Genomic DNA, 16,243 nt, shown 5'->3' on the forward strand with positions numbered 1-16,243 from the left:
AGCCTGGCGAGGGAAGGCAGGGCCCGCATGGCAGGATGCCTGGCTCAAGGGAAAACCGGCCAGCTGCAAAGCGTGTGATCTGAAAGCTTTGAAAACGCGAGGCCCCGCGAAAGGCCGAGATGTGATAAGTAAATAGTCCCTTGACCTTCCCTGCCGCCGGCAGGTACTGGATATCTGCATGCCAGGGTACCTGTGCAAAAAACAATTCTACCTATTCTGCCGAAAATAGTTCTGCCTAATTTCTTAGTTATTCTAAATAACTCTTAAGTTTCTTGAATTGAGAATAGCTGTTTGGGGAGTATGTATTTTTTGTAACCCTTTGACCCTTTACAAAAAGGGTGTTGGACCTGCTGTTAAGCCTGCGGTTTCATATCCAGTACATATTTGTTTCATATGTAATGTCTTTTATATCTTTTTTTAAAATTATAATGGGAGACAGGAAGCCTGGGAAACAGGACCAATGTGCTCCCAAAATCCACCTGCCCAAATAACTTTTAAATCCATCTGTCACTTTCAGCCAGGCTCCACAGTAGAGTGTCACAGAATTAAGCTTCTTATAAGCAACAGTTTGGTAAGGGAGTCCAAGTCACTCCGTTTTTGGGAAGAAGGCTCGAGGATGAGCACAGTGGCTGTAAGTTGGCTCTAGCCTGCTGTTGAACCATTGGAATGTTTGAAGCGGGGCGGCAAGCCTTTGTGTACCGTAGCGAGTAGCTGTGTCTGTGAAGGAAAGCATTTGGTTCCCAGTATCCAGTGTGCATGTAATTTATACTTTGGGGGGAATAACTGACTGTGGTCTGGTTTTATGGACTGAATTCTTGTTAGGACCACATATTTGAATTTGGTATGATCCAGAGCAGATCTGGATTGTATTAGTTGCTCTCCAAAGCAACCCAAGGCACAGTAGGTAAGGACAGTTGGAAGGATCACTTCAAAACATGCTCCTGATCTGAGCTGAATTTGCAGATGTATGAACACCATCTTCTTGTCTTCCTTGAGGAAAGTGTGAAGGAGAGGTAGTTTGGGGAACTTGGCAGCCAAGTCTCATGTTGACTAATAACTTACTCAAAGCTGTGAACTGGGTGTCAAAACTTGGTCTGCTGTGGTTTTGTATGAAACTAGACGTCCTGAATTTAGTTGAGGTGAGTTGCTCACTGAGAAAATCGGGTAAAGAAAGTGCTCTGTAGCCCGTGCTTACCTGTAATGTTGTAAGAGCTCCAGAAGCTCAATATATGTACCATTTGTCCCCTTTTTAAACAGGCACTACTTTGCCCTGCCCACCAACCCTGGTGAGCAGTTCTTCATGTTCTGCACACTCTCTGCGTGGCTGATCACCAAAGCAGGACGTCCCTTCGAGCAGCCACAGGAGTACGATGACCCCAATGCAGTGATTTCAAACGTGCTCTCAGAACTTCGATCCTTTGTGAGTGTCACACGGGCTCTTTTCCCAAGCCTATCGCAAACACCTGCATTCCCTCCAGAAATAACAGCAATCACACGCTGCTCTCCTGTTGGGTATGGCCCCAAGGACTGGACAGACTTTTCCTAGCTAGAAGTTTGTACTATGTTACTTAGTTGGAAGTCTACATAGGCTGCACTTACTTGCTAATTTTTTTAGCACTACAAAAATGGTCTTATAAATTATTCCAGTTAGTTTTGTTCTACAGGCTGTAAAATGGATTAAATGAGGCTTACCTTTTGTAGTGGCACATATACTGTTCATTTATACTAGCATAATTTACAGAGATTTTACCTGGAAAGTTTACACAGTGTTTGTGATCCTGCTCCTTCCAAAGTCAATGATGTAATTCATAGTGTAGGAGGTGGTTTAGAATAGTGTTCATGTTGTCTTCTTTTTTTCTATTTTTTTCTTTTTTCCTCTCTCTCTTTTTTTTTTCTGTTTTTTTGGGGGGTGGTTGTTTTTTGTTGTTAAGGAGTTAAAGGTTGTATAAACTGCCAGGAACTATTGGAATTTTTTTTTTTTTAATTAAAAAAAAAAAAGAAAAAACCAAACCCCCAAAGGTCAGGAGACTATATCAACTGACAAGATGTATGATCTTATGGAAGATTATACTGTGGTGCAGCTGTGAATGATGTTAGGAACACTGTTCTCTAAAGGAGTTAAACTGTAACAAACTACTCTGTTTATTCTGCATGACAGCAATAAATTAAAATATTTTATAAACTCTGGAGCAAACAGGGCACTGTTGAAAAGTTGGTAGTTAAGTCTCAATGCTTGAGTTTCTCTATAGCTGTTCTTACCTTGCCAGCTTTGTCACTCGTGTGCTTGACCATCCAGCTCCCTTGTGGCTTCTGACTCTTCTGCTCCCTGGGAGCATTCTCTTACCACGTGCTTAAAATTTCTATGCTGCATCTGTTCCTTGGCTTCATCTGGTTTTCCTTCTGTTGCCTGACTGGAACTGCATAGGAGAAAATGTGAATTGGCATTAATAAAGTCTTCATACACAAGGGACACTTTGGTTTTACTGTACAAAAACTTAGCTCCCATGAGGAAATTTGGGTTGTTAGGCCATTAGTAAACAGCCTATCTCTTTATTTTAGGGAAGGCCTGTGGATTTTCCTCCCTCAAAATTAAAGACAGGTTGTGGAGAACAAGTGTGCTATGTTCTTGATTGTTTAGCTGAAGAAGCCTTGAAACACACTGGGTTTAGCTGGAAAAGGTACGGTACACTTCTAAGCATCCTCCCTTATGCATTGTTTTCCTGCAAACAGATGTAAGTTGTAACGGTAAAACAAAACATAGGAATGACTAAAAATGTTTTACTTGACGTTTCATGAGATGGAAAATTCAGCTAGGCTTGAAGCATGGAGACCAATTAATTCCTAATGCAATTTCACACAACTGGCCCATTACCAGCAAGGCTGAGTTTGGACCATTATAGACTTGGATAATTAAGGTTTAATTGATGACCTTTTTTTTGTTATTTCCCTACGCATAGCTCCTTGTTAATCTGACATTTGAGTTGAAGCGTTTAATGTCCTTTTAGGTTCGGTCAATCAGTAATAAATTCCTGGAGTTACTCATGGTATGATCATGTTACAAGGAGACTACAGGAATTTTATTTAATCTGAAGGAAATTTTAGGACCAATTAGATGACAGATAATCTCAAGTATATGAAGATGTCTTTGAAAATGTTCTTTATTTCATTCTTTCCCTCTGATGGGTTTTGAAACGGATATAGCAAAGTAATTTCTACCTTGGAAATATTTTACTGTTACTTCTGTCTAGTACACAAATTCCACTGTAAATTGAAAATAAGCCTGCGGTGACTTGCACTTGAATTTTAAGAGCTTAGACCAAGAGAGAAAAAACCCAAAATTTACTTCCTAGTGTCTTTGTAGTGTGATTGTACTGTACTGCTTGGCATAGTAAATAGCCTTTACTTTTAAGACTGTCCAAGATGAACGAGACTTTAAAGGCTGTGTGTACTTAAGTTGTGAAACACTAATTGCTGACTAGGTATATTCCACATCATCCATTCTTCTCATGGAATGTTTTGTTTGCAGAGGTATTTACAATTTATTGTATTTAAAAGTTCTGCTGTTCTTTGAATTAAATTTCAGGCCAGCATATCCAACAGAAGAGCCAGAAGAAGAAGAAATAACAGAAGATGATGCAGAATTGACACTTAATAAACTGGAAGAGGATGTTGCAGTAGGTTTATTTGATTGGTTTTGATTATATTAGTATTGGTCAATTATGAGGAAATTTTTATTCACTGTTCATTTTTTTTGGCTTTGTTTAAGAAGTCTTTTCTATTAGCTGTTCAAGTTTTTTCCTGGGACTCCATTTCTGCATTGTCAGATTCTCTGTAGAGTTTTTTGTTGCTTTTCAGATAAGATTAACTCTTCAAGATAGAGCATGTGTTCTTAGGTACAGTGGAATCTAACCATGCATTTAAAACACAGGGATTCAAAATTGTTTCTTTTCTATTGATACAAGCTCTTGTTGTTAAACTAAAGGTTCAAAAAAGGAAAACAGTCAGCTGTCTCTTCTGTATCCTGTTAAGGTCTAAGCTGCTTAAATTGGGAAGTGGGGGATGAAACAGTTAACTAAAGCACAGTTGAAATCCTTCAAAGAACCTCTGGGTTTGCTCTCAGGTATTGTCCTAGGCCATGATTTTCACAACTAATGTGTTCTACTAGCTCTTTGGAATGTACGTGTGTTAATAAAACCACTGAGGTGTTATTCTCTTACTAGGTATTTCATTATCAGGCAGTTTATACCAAAAGGATACTCGCTTTTTAGAGCCCCTAGTGGTTCTACAGGGATTAATTACATGCCAATGTAATTTTTTTTGCCCAGTCCATTGTTGCTGCCAGTATATTGATATTAGCTGTATATATAATTGAATTTAGCAGTATTTCCAGCAGTTAAATGTTAATAATGATGTTCTTTGATTTTGATTCTTCTGAATAAAAATAATGAGGCTGACAGAGACAAGCCGTGTCCTGTAAATCTTGGGGAATCAGGTAGCCTGTACTAGGTGGCCAGCAGTAGGCAGTGAGGCTGGGTGTGCAAGGAAATCTGCACAGTTTGGTTTCTCAGTTCTGATAACCAGTCTTCTTGTTCTGGTGGTATGTTCTTTTAAGTGCTGCATAAATATGTATTGTCCATTTAGCAAAAGATAGTCTCAATCTAGTCCTAATTTCTTGCAAGTATTCAGGGAACTTGGGGTCAAACATGCCAGAAGAAAATAGTGGTCCCTGTTAGTTAAAAACTGGGTAAAGTAGAGGAAAGAGAAATAAACTCCAAGATTTTCACTGAGTCTTGAAGCAGTCTTCCCTAAGACCTGTGTTATTGCAGCTTTTGTGATTTGTGTAGAAAGGAGGTGGATGATGAAATTTCGCTTTGGTGGAAAAGATAGTCAAGAGGGGGACAAGGTGTAATAAGGGTGAAGTGTATGGGTGATAAAATGGCAGATGAAATACAGAATGAAGGCTAATGCACGGAGAAAGCATCTTTACTTATGGGTGATGGGCTCTCAGCTGATCATAGTCACAGAAGAAGGGAATTTTGAGACTGTAACAGAGAACTCTATAAATATGTGAGCAGAGTGTGTGGTCTCATGGGCAAGAAAAAAATCAATTGCCTCAATTTCAGTTGTGTTATTCTGCACTTAAGATGTGGCATCATTCTGCAACTCCCAAATCTTCAGTGCAAACAACATCTTGAAAGCTGTGTTGAGGTCTGGTTGTGGTTTGGTTTTTGTTTTGATGTGGTTTTATTTTTAAAGTAAAGCTTTAAGAAACACAAAAAATCAGTTACCATACAACTACTGATAATGGGCCATTTGATGTCAGAGGCCTTAGGCTTAGAGTTTGGGTTTGGTTGGTCGGTAGATTTTTGAAATACTGTGGCTGTCTGAAGGAAATGTGGGAATAGCTTTGATCTTTCAGCTTGTCCCAGGTATTATGTCTCTTCATAAGCTCCATATCATGAATTCTCCATGTCTTGTTTTGTTCAGAAGTATGGAACTTAATACTCCTTGGTTTGTGCTCCTGCAAAATAAAATTATGGAGAAATACTTCAGTAAGTATTGCACAATCTTACTTTGCAACTTCTCTTAAGGAAGAAGAGTCAGACAGTGAAGAAAATTATATTGACCTGAATGTTTTAAAGGCGCAAACGTACAGATCAGTAAGTTGTTACCCATCAGTCCTCTCTTGCAAGATTTTTACATCTTTAGCAGTAATTTGTGTCTGTTGGATTTAAGTCTAAAAATCCTTGTATAGTCTTCACTTGAAAAAACACCCCATCTGAAATGAATCAGTTTATTTTGAAAGAACAACATGCAGCCAGTTTCTAAACTGATATCACTGAAGGGCTACTGGGAACATTTGCAAGAAATTTTTTGCAGAGACTTCTAGAGAAACATGGTATTAGTGTCATGAATATGTTTTAATCCCACATACATACACCATTTCTGAAATGTATTATAATTTCTTATCATATACATTCAATTCTCTTCAGTTTTAAGTATGATGAGAAGATACATTTAATTTAATTCCAAATCTTTATGAATTCAATGAAAGCTATTAAAGAAATCTGTTACATCTGTATCATTCTGGATATAAATATTTTTCTAATATTAACAGTGTAAGCCGTTATAGTGATTTCTAACAGTTCTCACTGTGCATAACAATGATATTTTGTGGATAAACTTTGGGATTTTTACACAGAACATGAATGACACTGCAAAGCAAGAAGAGATTTTACAGTCCACAACAGATGCAGCAGAGTGGAATCTGGAAGTGGAACGTGTGCTTCCACAGCTGAAAGTCACAGTCAGGACTGACAATAAGGTATGGAAGAATGGATTTGCCCGTGTGCACATGGTGATTAAAATGTGATTTCAGTCAATGCTGTTTACTTTCTGTTTGCTGTTTTTGTTTTTTGTCATGCCAAGACTTGTGAGTAATAGGCTCTCCAGTGCTATCTTGTCTGAACCTTTGTCACTTACTTTGACCCTAGAAGCAATAATTTTCAGTAAGGTGTTTTTTCAGTATTTTTTTTTCCTGCTGCTTACAAGGCACCTTATTTCTGTATATTTATTCAGTGGAGATTGTTTTCAATCCTCTGACATTTCCAGTGTATTCACACTTCTAAAAAATTATACCCTCAGTTTAACTGAGTTTAACTATTAAAACATCTTGCTGGAGGAGAGCTGATGATCTTACCTTTCAACTGTTCCATTTTTAAACCACATGAAAGGCTGATTGTATGGAATTCCTCTTGCTGAACTTTACATGACAATCAAGTAGGTCTGTACCCTGATCTAGTCATCCTGAACTCTCCTTATGTTTAGTGAAAAGAAGTGAGCACTTTTTCGACTGATTTTGTTCACCATATCCAGAAAACTGTCTCAGGATGAAATTCATCATGTCTTAGATCTGTGTATTTCTCTCCACAGTCTATTTCAAGGAGTCTAGAGTGAGCAGCTTAGAAGTAGGCATCTGTCTTTGGCAAGTCCAAACCTAGGAGCCGCTCCTGGCATTGCCATAAGCATTCTTTATAGGAGCTTGTGTAGCACATACAGATCAGTGCAGTATTGAAATTGTTCATTTGCAGTGACCCAGCTGGTTGGGGGGTTGGAGCAATCTGCAGCACTGATACATCAGTACAATACATACACATGAATACAATGAAAGGTAATTATCTTGCCAAAAATAGGGGAAACCCTCAACTGTCTGCTTGCCTGTCTTACACCATATTGCATTCTACTGTGTGAAGAATTGCCTGGTTCGACCCACTCTGCTGTGATCCTCAGCAAGCCCATCTGTTGCACAGAACATGATGCTTGAGTCTCACAGGGACAAATTAAAACTTAATAAAGACATACATGAAAAATTAAAGCCACTGTAGGATCTGAGGTTTACTAGCTTCCAGCTTAATGCACCATCTCTTGGCCTTAAGGAATATGTCAAAATGAACATGAAAAGAGGATTATTCTTTTTCTAGCTTCTGTGCTTTCAGAAATAATTGGAGAGAAGTGTTTGACCTTTTTCCATTCTACCAGAAAACATCATACTCTGTTTCCTAAGCTGTGCATGTAAGCATATTACCAGGAGAGTGTTAATGATTTAATCAATGGCATTAGAAATTACAACTTATTGTAAAGTCCTGGACAGAGATGGGGGTGGGTTGTGTGTTGTTTTTATTAAAACTCTGAAGTTTGGCAAATTGTGAACAATTGTCACCAGACCACAAGTCTCCTGCAAACCTGAAACACAGCGGAAGCACATTTTCTCTACTGGCTCATTACCTGGTGTGCAGTGCCAATTCACAGCACCTTTCCTCAGCCCCTATCCCTGAGTCCATGTAGGTTCCCTATGATCTAGAAGTTGGAAATAATTTTTCCCCCTTCTAATTGAATCCCATTATCAAAACCAAGTTTTGGTATTTCTGCCTCTTTCATTTCTTTCCATTCTTCTGGTAACAGTGAGGACTAAAATAGAAAGGAAAGAATGGATAGTCCAGAACTGGTAGGTGTTCAGCATCCAAAGCACTCATTTTGTCTAAGAATAAGCTGAGCTAGTGCAGCTACAATCAATATTTTTAGTATTTGTGCACAGAGTGGTTTCTAGCAGAAATAGTTCCATGAAGATCAGACTCTAAAAAGCATAGATGATACGGTATCAGTGAGGATGTCAGTGTTCGTTTATGGATCCGAGTGTCACGTGTGACATTTAGGAGATTTAGAAATCGTGTCACATTGAGCCAGTGCCCCTGGCTATGAACATGGCAGTGGCAGGATGATACATGGCAGTAGTATAAGAGATCTGACCCTGCTTTGCATACCCACCGTTGTAGAGTAGCCTCAAAAAGATAGAAGTTGCACTTACCTATGTTTTAATTTGTGATGTCTTTTTTAGGATTGGAGGATTCACGTAGATCAAATGCATCAGCACAAGGATGGAATTGATTCTTCTTTGAAAGAAACTAGGGTATGTCTTGTATGTACAGAATATTTTACTAATCTGTCAGAATTTTTATTTTTTATTTCATATGTGTTAAGAACTAAACTGGTCTTTTTTTTCTTCATTTTATTTGTGCTATTGCTGTAAAATTAAAAAGCAAAGATATGATAATAATCATTAGGGACAATGCTAGTGGCAAAATACTTTGTGGGAAAGCATTGTATGTGTGAGGATTAACAGGGCTGTCAGGCTCCAGTAATGAATGCGTTACCATAAGTACATCCTGACTACAGAGGACAAAATAGAATAATACCATCTGAAAGTGCTGTTAAAAACCCCAAAATACTCTCAAATACTGTTGCTAGAGTAACTTACTGACATTGACATTTGTAATTAATTGAGGAGGGGAGAGCAATGAAGCAGTAAAGACTGAAATACGTGTTTTGGAGGTGGGCAAACCAGAACACATTGGGAATAATTTTTTGTTGGCTAAACACAGCATTTCCATTCTATTCTTCTCTCTTGCTGTAGACTTCCATAGCCTTTCTTAACTACAACACCATTTTGATACTCTTTGCATACTGTCTGTGTACTGTCAACCCACAGAATGTGATTTTCTAGGGTTACCTTGACAAACTCCATAATGAAATCAGCAGAACACTGGAAAAAATCAATAGCAGGGAAAAGTACATCAACAATCAGTTGGAGCACTTGGTTCAAGAATACCGTTCAGCACAAGCCTTGCTGAGTGAGGTATTGCTGATCTTTTGTTGTTGCCTTCCCCAGTATTAGCTTGCTGTTAAATGAGGGTAGACACAAAGACAACATGGAGTGAGTTATCTATGAATTCTGCTGTTGGATATAAAGCAGAGGAAATGTTGATTGGCTGTCAAATTATATTCTTCCTAAGCTAAACTAGCAATTTTTTTTTCAACTGTTCTACAGGGGAAAATAGATGGTTTTTGCCTGAGTATTATGTATAGCTGTTGCCAGTCTTGAGCAGCTAGTAAATTGCTAGTTCTGCTTTCCCAGAAGTTCACATTTGTCAGGAGTGGAAAAACTACAGTTTCGGTCCAACATTTATCCCTTAGATTGAGTACTGGTGCTAACGTGCACAAAGCACTCTGATTACTTCTTTGCTTCATTTACTTTTTATGCCAATAGAGTGCTGAGAAGCTTTTTGATCCCCTGTTTAGGAGGCATTTTAGTCTGCCTTTTGGTAAGCCCTCCTGGTTGTGGCCATGCTGACAATAAGACTAACAGAATTTGACCTCTGCACCTTCTGTTTGCATTGTTGTTAAAGTATCTTCAAGACAGTAATTTACTGTTGATGAAGTATTATTCTGGATTCCAGTATTCAATCCTTTCAGCATTATGGCAGATTTTCTTCATGTTTATTTCCTTATGTAACTGATTAGAATGCATAATTCTTATCAAGTGTGTATTTGGTCTATTAAAATTTTGAAAACTGCTTTACATTTTTGAATGATAGTCATTACAGAGGCTGATGTTTCAAGCCTGTCCTCATTTGTAAACCTCACTGGGGCTTTGCAGAAGAGTTTCTGGAATTGGAACATCTGAGAACAAGTCTTGAAGTTTTCTCTGAGCTATCTGCATACATCTCTTCAACTCTGTCATTACAGCAAAGACATGTTTCTTTCCAGGCTAAAGAGAAGTACCAGGAGGGAAGTGGAGGAGTAACTGAAAGGGTTAGAGTGCTTTCTGAGGTAAAACACATTTTAAAACAGTCTTCAGAGAGTTGGCATTTAGTGGTTGCAGTTTAATGAACCCAGTTCTTTCTGATTTGTTCTCATGTTAAAGTTTAATCTTTGTTTGGGGGAGATGATCCAGTCCAGTCCCTAAATTTTAAGGGCTGCCATTGATTTTTAACTGATGAAATGTGAGCTCAGTTTGTAAATGAAGGTAAATGTTCTTTATTTTGCTATCTGTGTCCTAGAATTATGGAGGATTAATAAATCATGCCCATAAATTCTTTGGAAGAAGAAAAACTTAACTCTTATTTTTAGTTGAAATTAACAATTTGAAATTTTTATCTTCCAGGCACTTAAAAGCAATATTTGGCCAAATAGTAATTTTTTTCCATACATCAAATTATCTTATTACCTAAATCTGGTTTTCTGTTATGGGTTTTCTTTTTCCTTTATATCAGTGCTCTGACAAATTTAAATAAACATCTCCTGTCTCCTAACTGCCTCCACATGTTGAGTGTTTCATGGCATTTCATATAGAATTAAGGCCTGATTTCCAAATACTTCAATGCTTTGTTCACATAATTTTTTTTAAAATGTCTCTTTTTGGGTTTTAGAAACCAACTTTATTTATTAGGCAAAAAAGTCTCTGGAATAATTGCATAAAATAGATCACACAATAAGAATGTGTTGGAAATTACAGAACAAATTTGAGATGTTTTAGACCAGAATAGAATAGTTGAGTTGGAAAGGACCTACAGTGATCACCCAGTACAGCTAGGTACAGTAGGTAATACAGCAGTTTAATGGGAGTTTTCTAGCAAAGATTTCTGAGTGCATGAATTCTGCAGAATCAGAGCTTCTTTCTATTTCACTCTCAAGGAAGTAAGTTTGAAAAAGTGTTTTGTGATGACTTCAGATTTACAGAGTGTGCATTGGAAGCTGATGGACTGGTTAGTAATGGTGAATATGTTACTAGCTAGCATCCTTCAAACTATGTAGATGCAGTGGTGAATGTCTGAGATAAACCAGACACATTGGATGTCAGTACTGATCTGTTTTCAGTTGTGCAGTCAGACCTCAGCCCACTTGGCAATACCATTATCACTGCAGGTATGCAGTAACAATTCAGCAATGGTTCCTTTTTGTTACTGAAAAGGCTTATTGAAGCCTTAATGAAGGGCTGTTTTCATACTATAGACAAGAATACTGGCATATTACCTCAGCTGTACTTTAGAATCATGTATTTGCTTTTTTTCATTGTCTACCACAGCAAACTGGTTGCTAGACAGTGCTGAAATGCACTTTTGTTCTTCATACATGCATTTTACATACCTGTGCCAGTGGCAGCAGGCTGGACTGCTGCACCTTCTTTTGCTGCAGTGCTGTTTCTCAGGTTTCCAGTGCAACATGCTGAAGTCCTGATGCTTCCAGAGGGGCAGGTGGGCATGGTTATTTGGTGAATCTCGATCTTCAGGGACATTGGTTCCTATGTTCTTTCATCCAGCATCACACTGAAATACTTGCGTTGTTGTTTTTATTGGGGATGCACAGATTTGCAGTAACAGCATGTTGTTTGGTCAAATTTTTACTCTTTTTCTGTAATTTTTTATGACATTAATTTTGTTAAATTATAATTTTCTGAATGTTTGAAAAATTGTTCCTCTTTATATAAACAAGTAAGGTGGATTAGTTAATTTTTTTTAACTAAAGCAGTTATTCAGCAGAGGCTTTTTTCTAACTTGATATTCATCTGGTTTCATTAAGAAAAAAATATCTATTTTAAGATTACAGAAGCATTAGAGAAAGTAAAGCAGGAAACAGAAGAGAAAGGAAGCAGTATGACTGATGGTGGTAAGTATGTTTTTGTTTCAGACAACACACCCTTTTTCTTGGTGACAGTTTCATAATATGTGCTTCATTAAAGTAAGAATAAGAGCAATTACAAGAAGCAAAACAATGCAGCAGCATCATATTAGTGGGAAGGGAGGGAGTAGAAACAAAGTGTAGGGCACAAAACATTTTAATAGCTTTTCACAGGTAGGATGATCCCCTGCTCAAGGCGTCTTCAGTTCTCTACCAAACCTCAAGCCAGGTATGGGGATAAGGCTTTCAGCTGAGCAAAACACATCATTGAAAAACCTGTCTTAATGTTGATGCACATTTTTATGAAGCTGTTAGATGTCAAGAAGACAGCAAAATTGTCATTGCCTATTTCTGTCTTTAAAGTGTTTTGCATATTAAAAATGATGTATCAGTACAATCACGTCTTTAGAGTAGAACACCCTTTTGTTCATTCAACTCTTCAATTTTAAGGAGTGAATTACAGCAAACAATGCTTTTGTATTAGGTGGCTGACAGAGTTGTACTGTTTATGCTTTTTTGGACAGCTCCTCTAGTGAAGATTAAACAGGCCTTAACAAAATTGAGGCAAGAAACCATTCAGATGGACATACAGATTGGTGTGATGGAACACACATTGCTCCAGTCAAAGCTGAAAGAGAAATCCAATATGACTAGAGATATGCACGCAACAGCGATTCCAGAAGCCACAGTAGGTGCCTATTAAAATCGGTTGGACCTGACTTGGTTTGCCCAAAATGCAGTTTTCTACCATTTGCTTTTTTGTGAGTTCAGAGGTTTTTTTTTTGTTATTGGGGGAGGAGGATGTTATTTTTCCTTTTCCTTTTTAAGAAGATGCTTGTTAAAAGATGCATGTTTTTAAGAAGTAATGTGCACACTTTAGACTTAAGAGGGAGTCATGTTTAGTTTTGTGCTGTAAAAATTTACTGCATATCTCTTCCAAATATACTAATAAATTCTTGTTACTGAAGATGTCTCTATTTCTTTGGAGAATGTAATGTAGTGTGAAAGTCTATAGAATGATGCTGACAGCCTGTAATCTTGATACTTAGCAGTGCTGAAAGGAAATTGCTTGCAAAAGACTTGAAAGGAAGGTAAAATGTCTGTTATCGCCACTTACATACATTTAGTATAAATTATTTAATTGATGACATTGAAATAATACAGCATTACCCTTTCTAACAGGCTGGGTCAAAACTGATACCGGCTTCAAGACTCCTCTAACAGTAGCAACAGTATCAAAATCTGTATAAGACCAAAGAAGGTGAAAAGTATTGTTTGGAAATTACTCTTGGCTTTCTAATTTTTTTCCATGTGCCATCACTGTTTCAGAGTCACTTTATATTAGCATTGGGTCAAATACTGCTTTCATATATAGTATTTAGTAGAGCTCTGTGGACATAATTTGGATTATTCTGATTTTCTGTTCTTGTGTCAGAACACCCACTTTTGATTTCTGTGAGGGAAATATGTTGCCAAATCTAGTTGAGTAATACAGAATGAGAAGAAAAATGTAGGAGGAAGGGGTTGGGAATGTAATGGCAACAGGGGAGCTTGCTTTGTCTTAGTAAATGTGTAGGTAGGGAGGGATTCTAGATGTTAGTGGTAATGAAGTATGGAGCAAAGAAATAACCTTATTAGAGTACTAGTATATCCTTTTGGTTCTGGTTGATCATGAGCCATGAACAATATTGGTACAATTCCAGTGGCATTAAAATCCTCACCTAACCCTCTGTAGGCTATTCCATTCATCTGACAATTAACTTCTCTCACTTAAAGGTGAGCAGTATTTTGCAGAATCAGTGGATCAGTTCTGTGTCTGAAAGTCAAGATACTTGACACAGTCAGTACTATGAGCCAGTGTAAGTTTGTTGTGCTTCAGTATTTCATTTGCCAAAAAGAAAAAGCCCTAAACCCATTGGATTTTAATAAGTGAAAAGCTATCTGTAAATGTCAACTATTACAATTTACCTGTGCAAGCAACTGCTGAAAATCTCTATGAATCATGCTGGAAATCGGTTTCCAACTCCTTTTGCTGCCTACCTATATCCTCCCACATTCAGCTGAAATTAGAAAAGTTATTATTCATGTTCCCTTTGTTAGGTGCTGTTGCTACTGCATATTTACTTTAACAGTGGCTTTACTTCAGCTTAAGATAAAGCAACTCCCTTTTGCATTGCCTGCAAAGCAGCTCACTGACGCTTTTGGATTGCAATGTTGCGTTGTGTAAATGCTATTTATGTAAATGCTTTCCTCAGAAACTCCTCCTTCATGCTAATATAACAAACATGATTAATCAAAAACCTTTCCTTATGAACTGAGCCTCTTATTCTATTAGAAGTGAATCTGTTAAGACAAGCATGGCCAAAAACCCTCTAATGTGACAAGACTCTCTGGAAAAAAAGCCTCCTTTGTGCCAAAGTAATTCTAAAATAGCGTGCTAAGTATCTGGAATTGATCTACATTATTTTTAACGGGACTGTCTGAAACTGCCTTCATTTAAGTAGAACACTTCTGTTGTTATCTCAGGAGTGATACATGGCCTTTGTCATCTGGCAAAGAGTGGCATTTGCTCCTTGAGACAGTAAAAGCACTTGACCCTGCTTTGAAAGCAGCCCTACTGATCTGGCAAGTGGCCACAGCACCTTCCTTAAAAGCAGAGGAGAGCAGTGAGGCCTGTCACAAGCAGCCTGAAAGGCCCTTCTGGAAAAGCAAAGATCTGTGTAATTATTCCACTGCTGAATCAGTGCAGGAAGCAGAAGCCACATTAAAATTAAATCACTTGGTTCACATTACTTCCTGCGCTGCTCATAATGCAGCGTCAGAACGGAAGACCAACAAAATAAAGATGTCCCTCAGGATGCACATAAAGCTGCTTGGTAAAAGGGTCTCTTTTCTTCTGGAGAGGATTTAGGAAAGAAGGATTATTCACAAGAGTTAACTTTTGTATATGGCTGTCCTCTTCCAAGGTCTCTTTGACTTCTTCAGTTCTCTGGAACATCAGCATGGAGGCAAGGTGTCACTGTCACATGTCACCTAGAAGCCAAGTAGAAGCTGGCTGTAAACAGACCAAGAAATCATGCAGAGAGAGAAGGAAGGAGATTCATTTGCTCACTTTGGTTAGAGACGCCATGGTCTTGTCCTTGCTGTGAGGACTACAATAGTTCAGTCTTGTATGTGGCCCCGGGAAGAGTTGACACTTGGCTCTTGGAAATATGTTGTTGAGGAAGGCTCATCAGTAGCCAGCTCGCTCTCTTGCATGTACTCAAAGTTCCAGGAAAGGACCACTTGCAGCATATTACTTCTTAGGGTTTCTTGAGGTCTGAAATACCCATAACATGACCCAATGTCTTATTTCCCTGTCTTATGTCTAGGCTAGGATGTAAGTGCCCTGCTGGGAACTGGAAATAGCCTCAGTGCTTAGGTACTCTATTAGAGGTGCTGTTTACAGGCTATTTAGGATATCCAAGAGTGATTACATGCATTACCTTCTTACATTAATAGATATCATACCCTATCCCCATTCTCTTCTAATGTCATCAGATAACATGAATTGCTGTGCTGATAAAAAGTGCAAAGGGCTGGGTTTCTTACCTTTTAATCAATTTCTCTCACAGATAACCTTCTATAGAGTTGGTGACTAACGCTGAAATTGCAAGAGTTATCATATGCCGAGAAGTTAATAATTTGAACTTGCATTGCTGAGTGCTGTGCAGGAAGCTGAATGAGTTCACGTGAGTTTGAGAAACCACTGTTACAAACAACTCCCAGATCTGGTCAAAATATTCTCACTCCTGTCTGCTGGTGGCGTTAAAGGCCTTGCCCTCTTCACCCACCCAAAAGAGACGAACTTCAGGGGAAATTTTTTCTTGAAAGTGAAAACAAATGTCCACCTACTATTAAACTTTGCCACTTTTTTTGGAAGTACAGCTCTACTGTGCACTACGACATACAAAAAAATTACTGTGTTGCTAATTGTAAGTTACAGTAAGAGCAATTAAGTCATCTGTGCATGACCTATAAAAAAACTAGGCATAAACGAAGAGCCTGTGTGTGAACATTTCCAGCTTCTGTGCTCTTTGAATTTTGCATCCAAATTTTGCAGCCTGGGCTTCTCTCCAAGTTTGACAAATGTTAATTAAAGAAAGAAGGAGTCGGGTGATGCGGCGCGGTCAATGCTGCAGTGTGCCCGCGGGGCAGCTGCACGCGCATGCGCACAGCCCCTCCCGGG

The 16,243-nt window shown here is 38.3% G+C and overlaps 1 protein-coding gene across 1 annotated transcript; it reads left to right on the top strand.

The window, feature by feature from the left end:
- The first annotated feature begins 13 nt into the window (after positions 1–13).
- IFT57 (intraflagellar transport 57) lies at positions 14–12,982 on the top strand. The gene is made up of 10 exons (XM_017731813.1): positions 14–1,420; positions 2,560–2,678; positions 3,584–3,674; positions 5,592–5,660; positions 6,203–6,325; positions 8,396–8,467; positions 9,062–9,193; positions 10,105–10,167; positions 11,937–12,003; positions 12,540–12,982. The coding sequence occupies exons 1-10, from the start codon at positions 1,301–1,303 to the stop codon at positions 12,716–12,718; spliced, it is 1,035 nt and encodes a 344-aa protein (XP_017587302.1). The 5' UTR covers positions 14–1,300; the 3' UTR covers positions 12,719–12,982.
- Positions 12,983–16,243: the final 3,261 nt, after the last annotated feature.

The sequence above is a fragment of the Corvus brachyrhynchos genome, unplaced genomic scaffold (assembly GCF_000691975.1).
Source record: "Corvus brachyrhynchos isolate BGI_N302 unplaced genomic scaffold, ASM69197v1 scaffold3, whole genome shotgun sequence".
NCBI classification, from domain to species: domain Eukaryota; kingdom Metazoa; phylum Chordata; class Aves; order Passeriformes; family Corvidae; genus Corvus; species Corvus brachyrhynchos.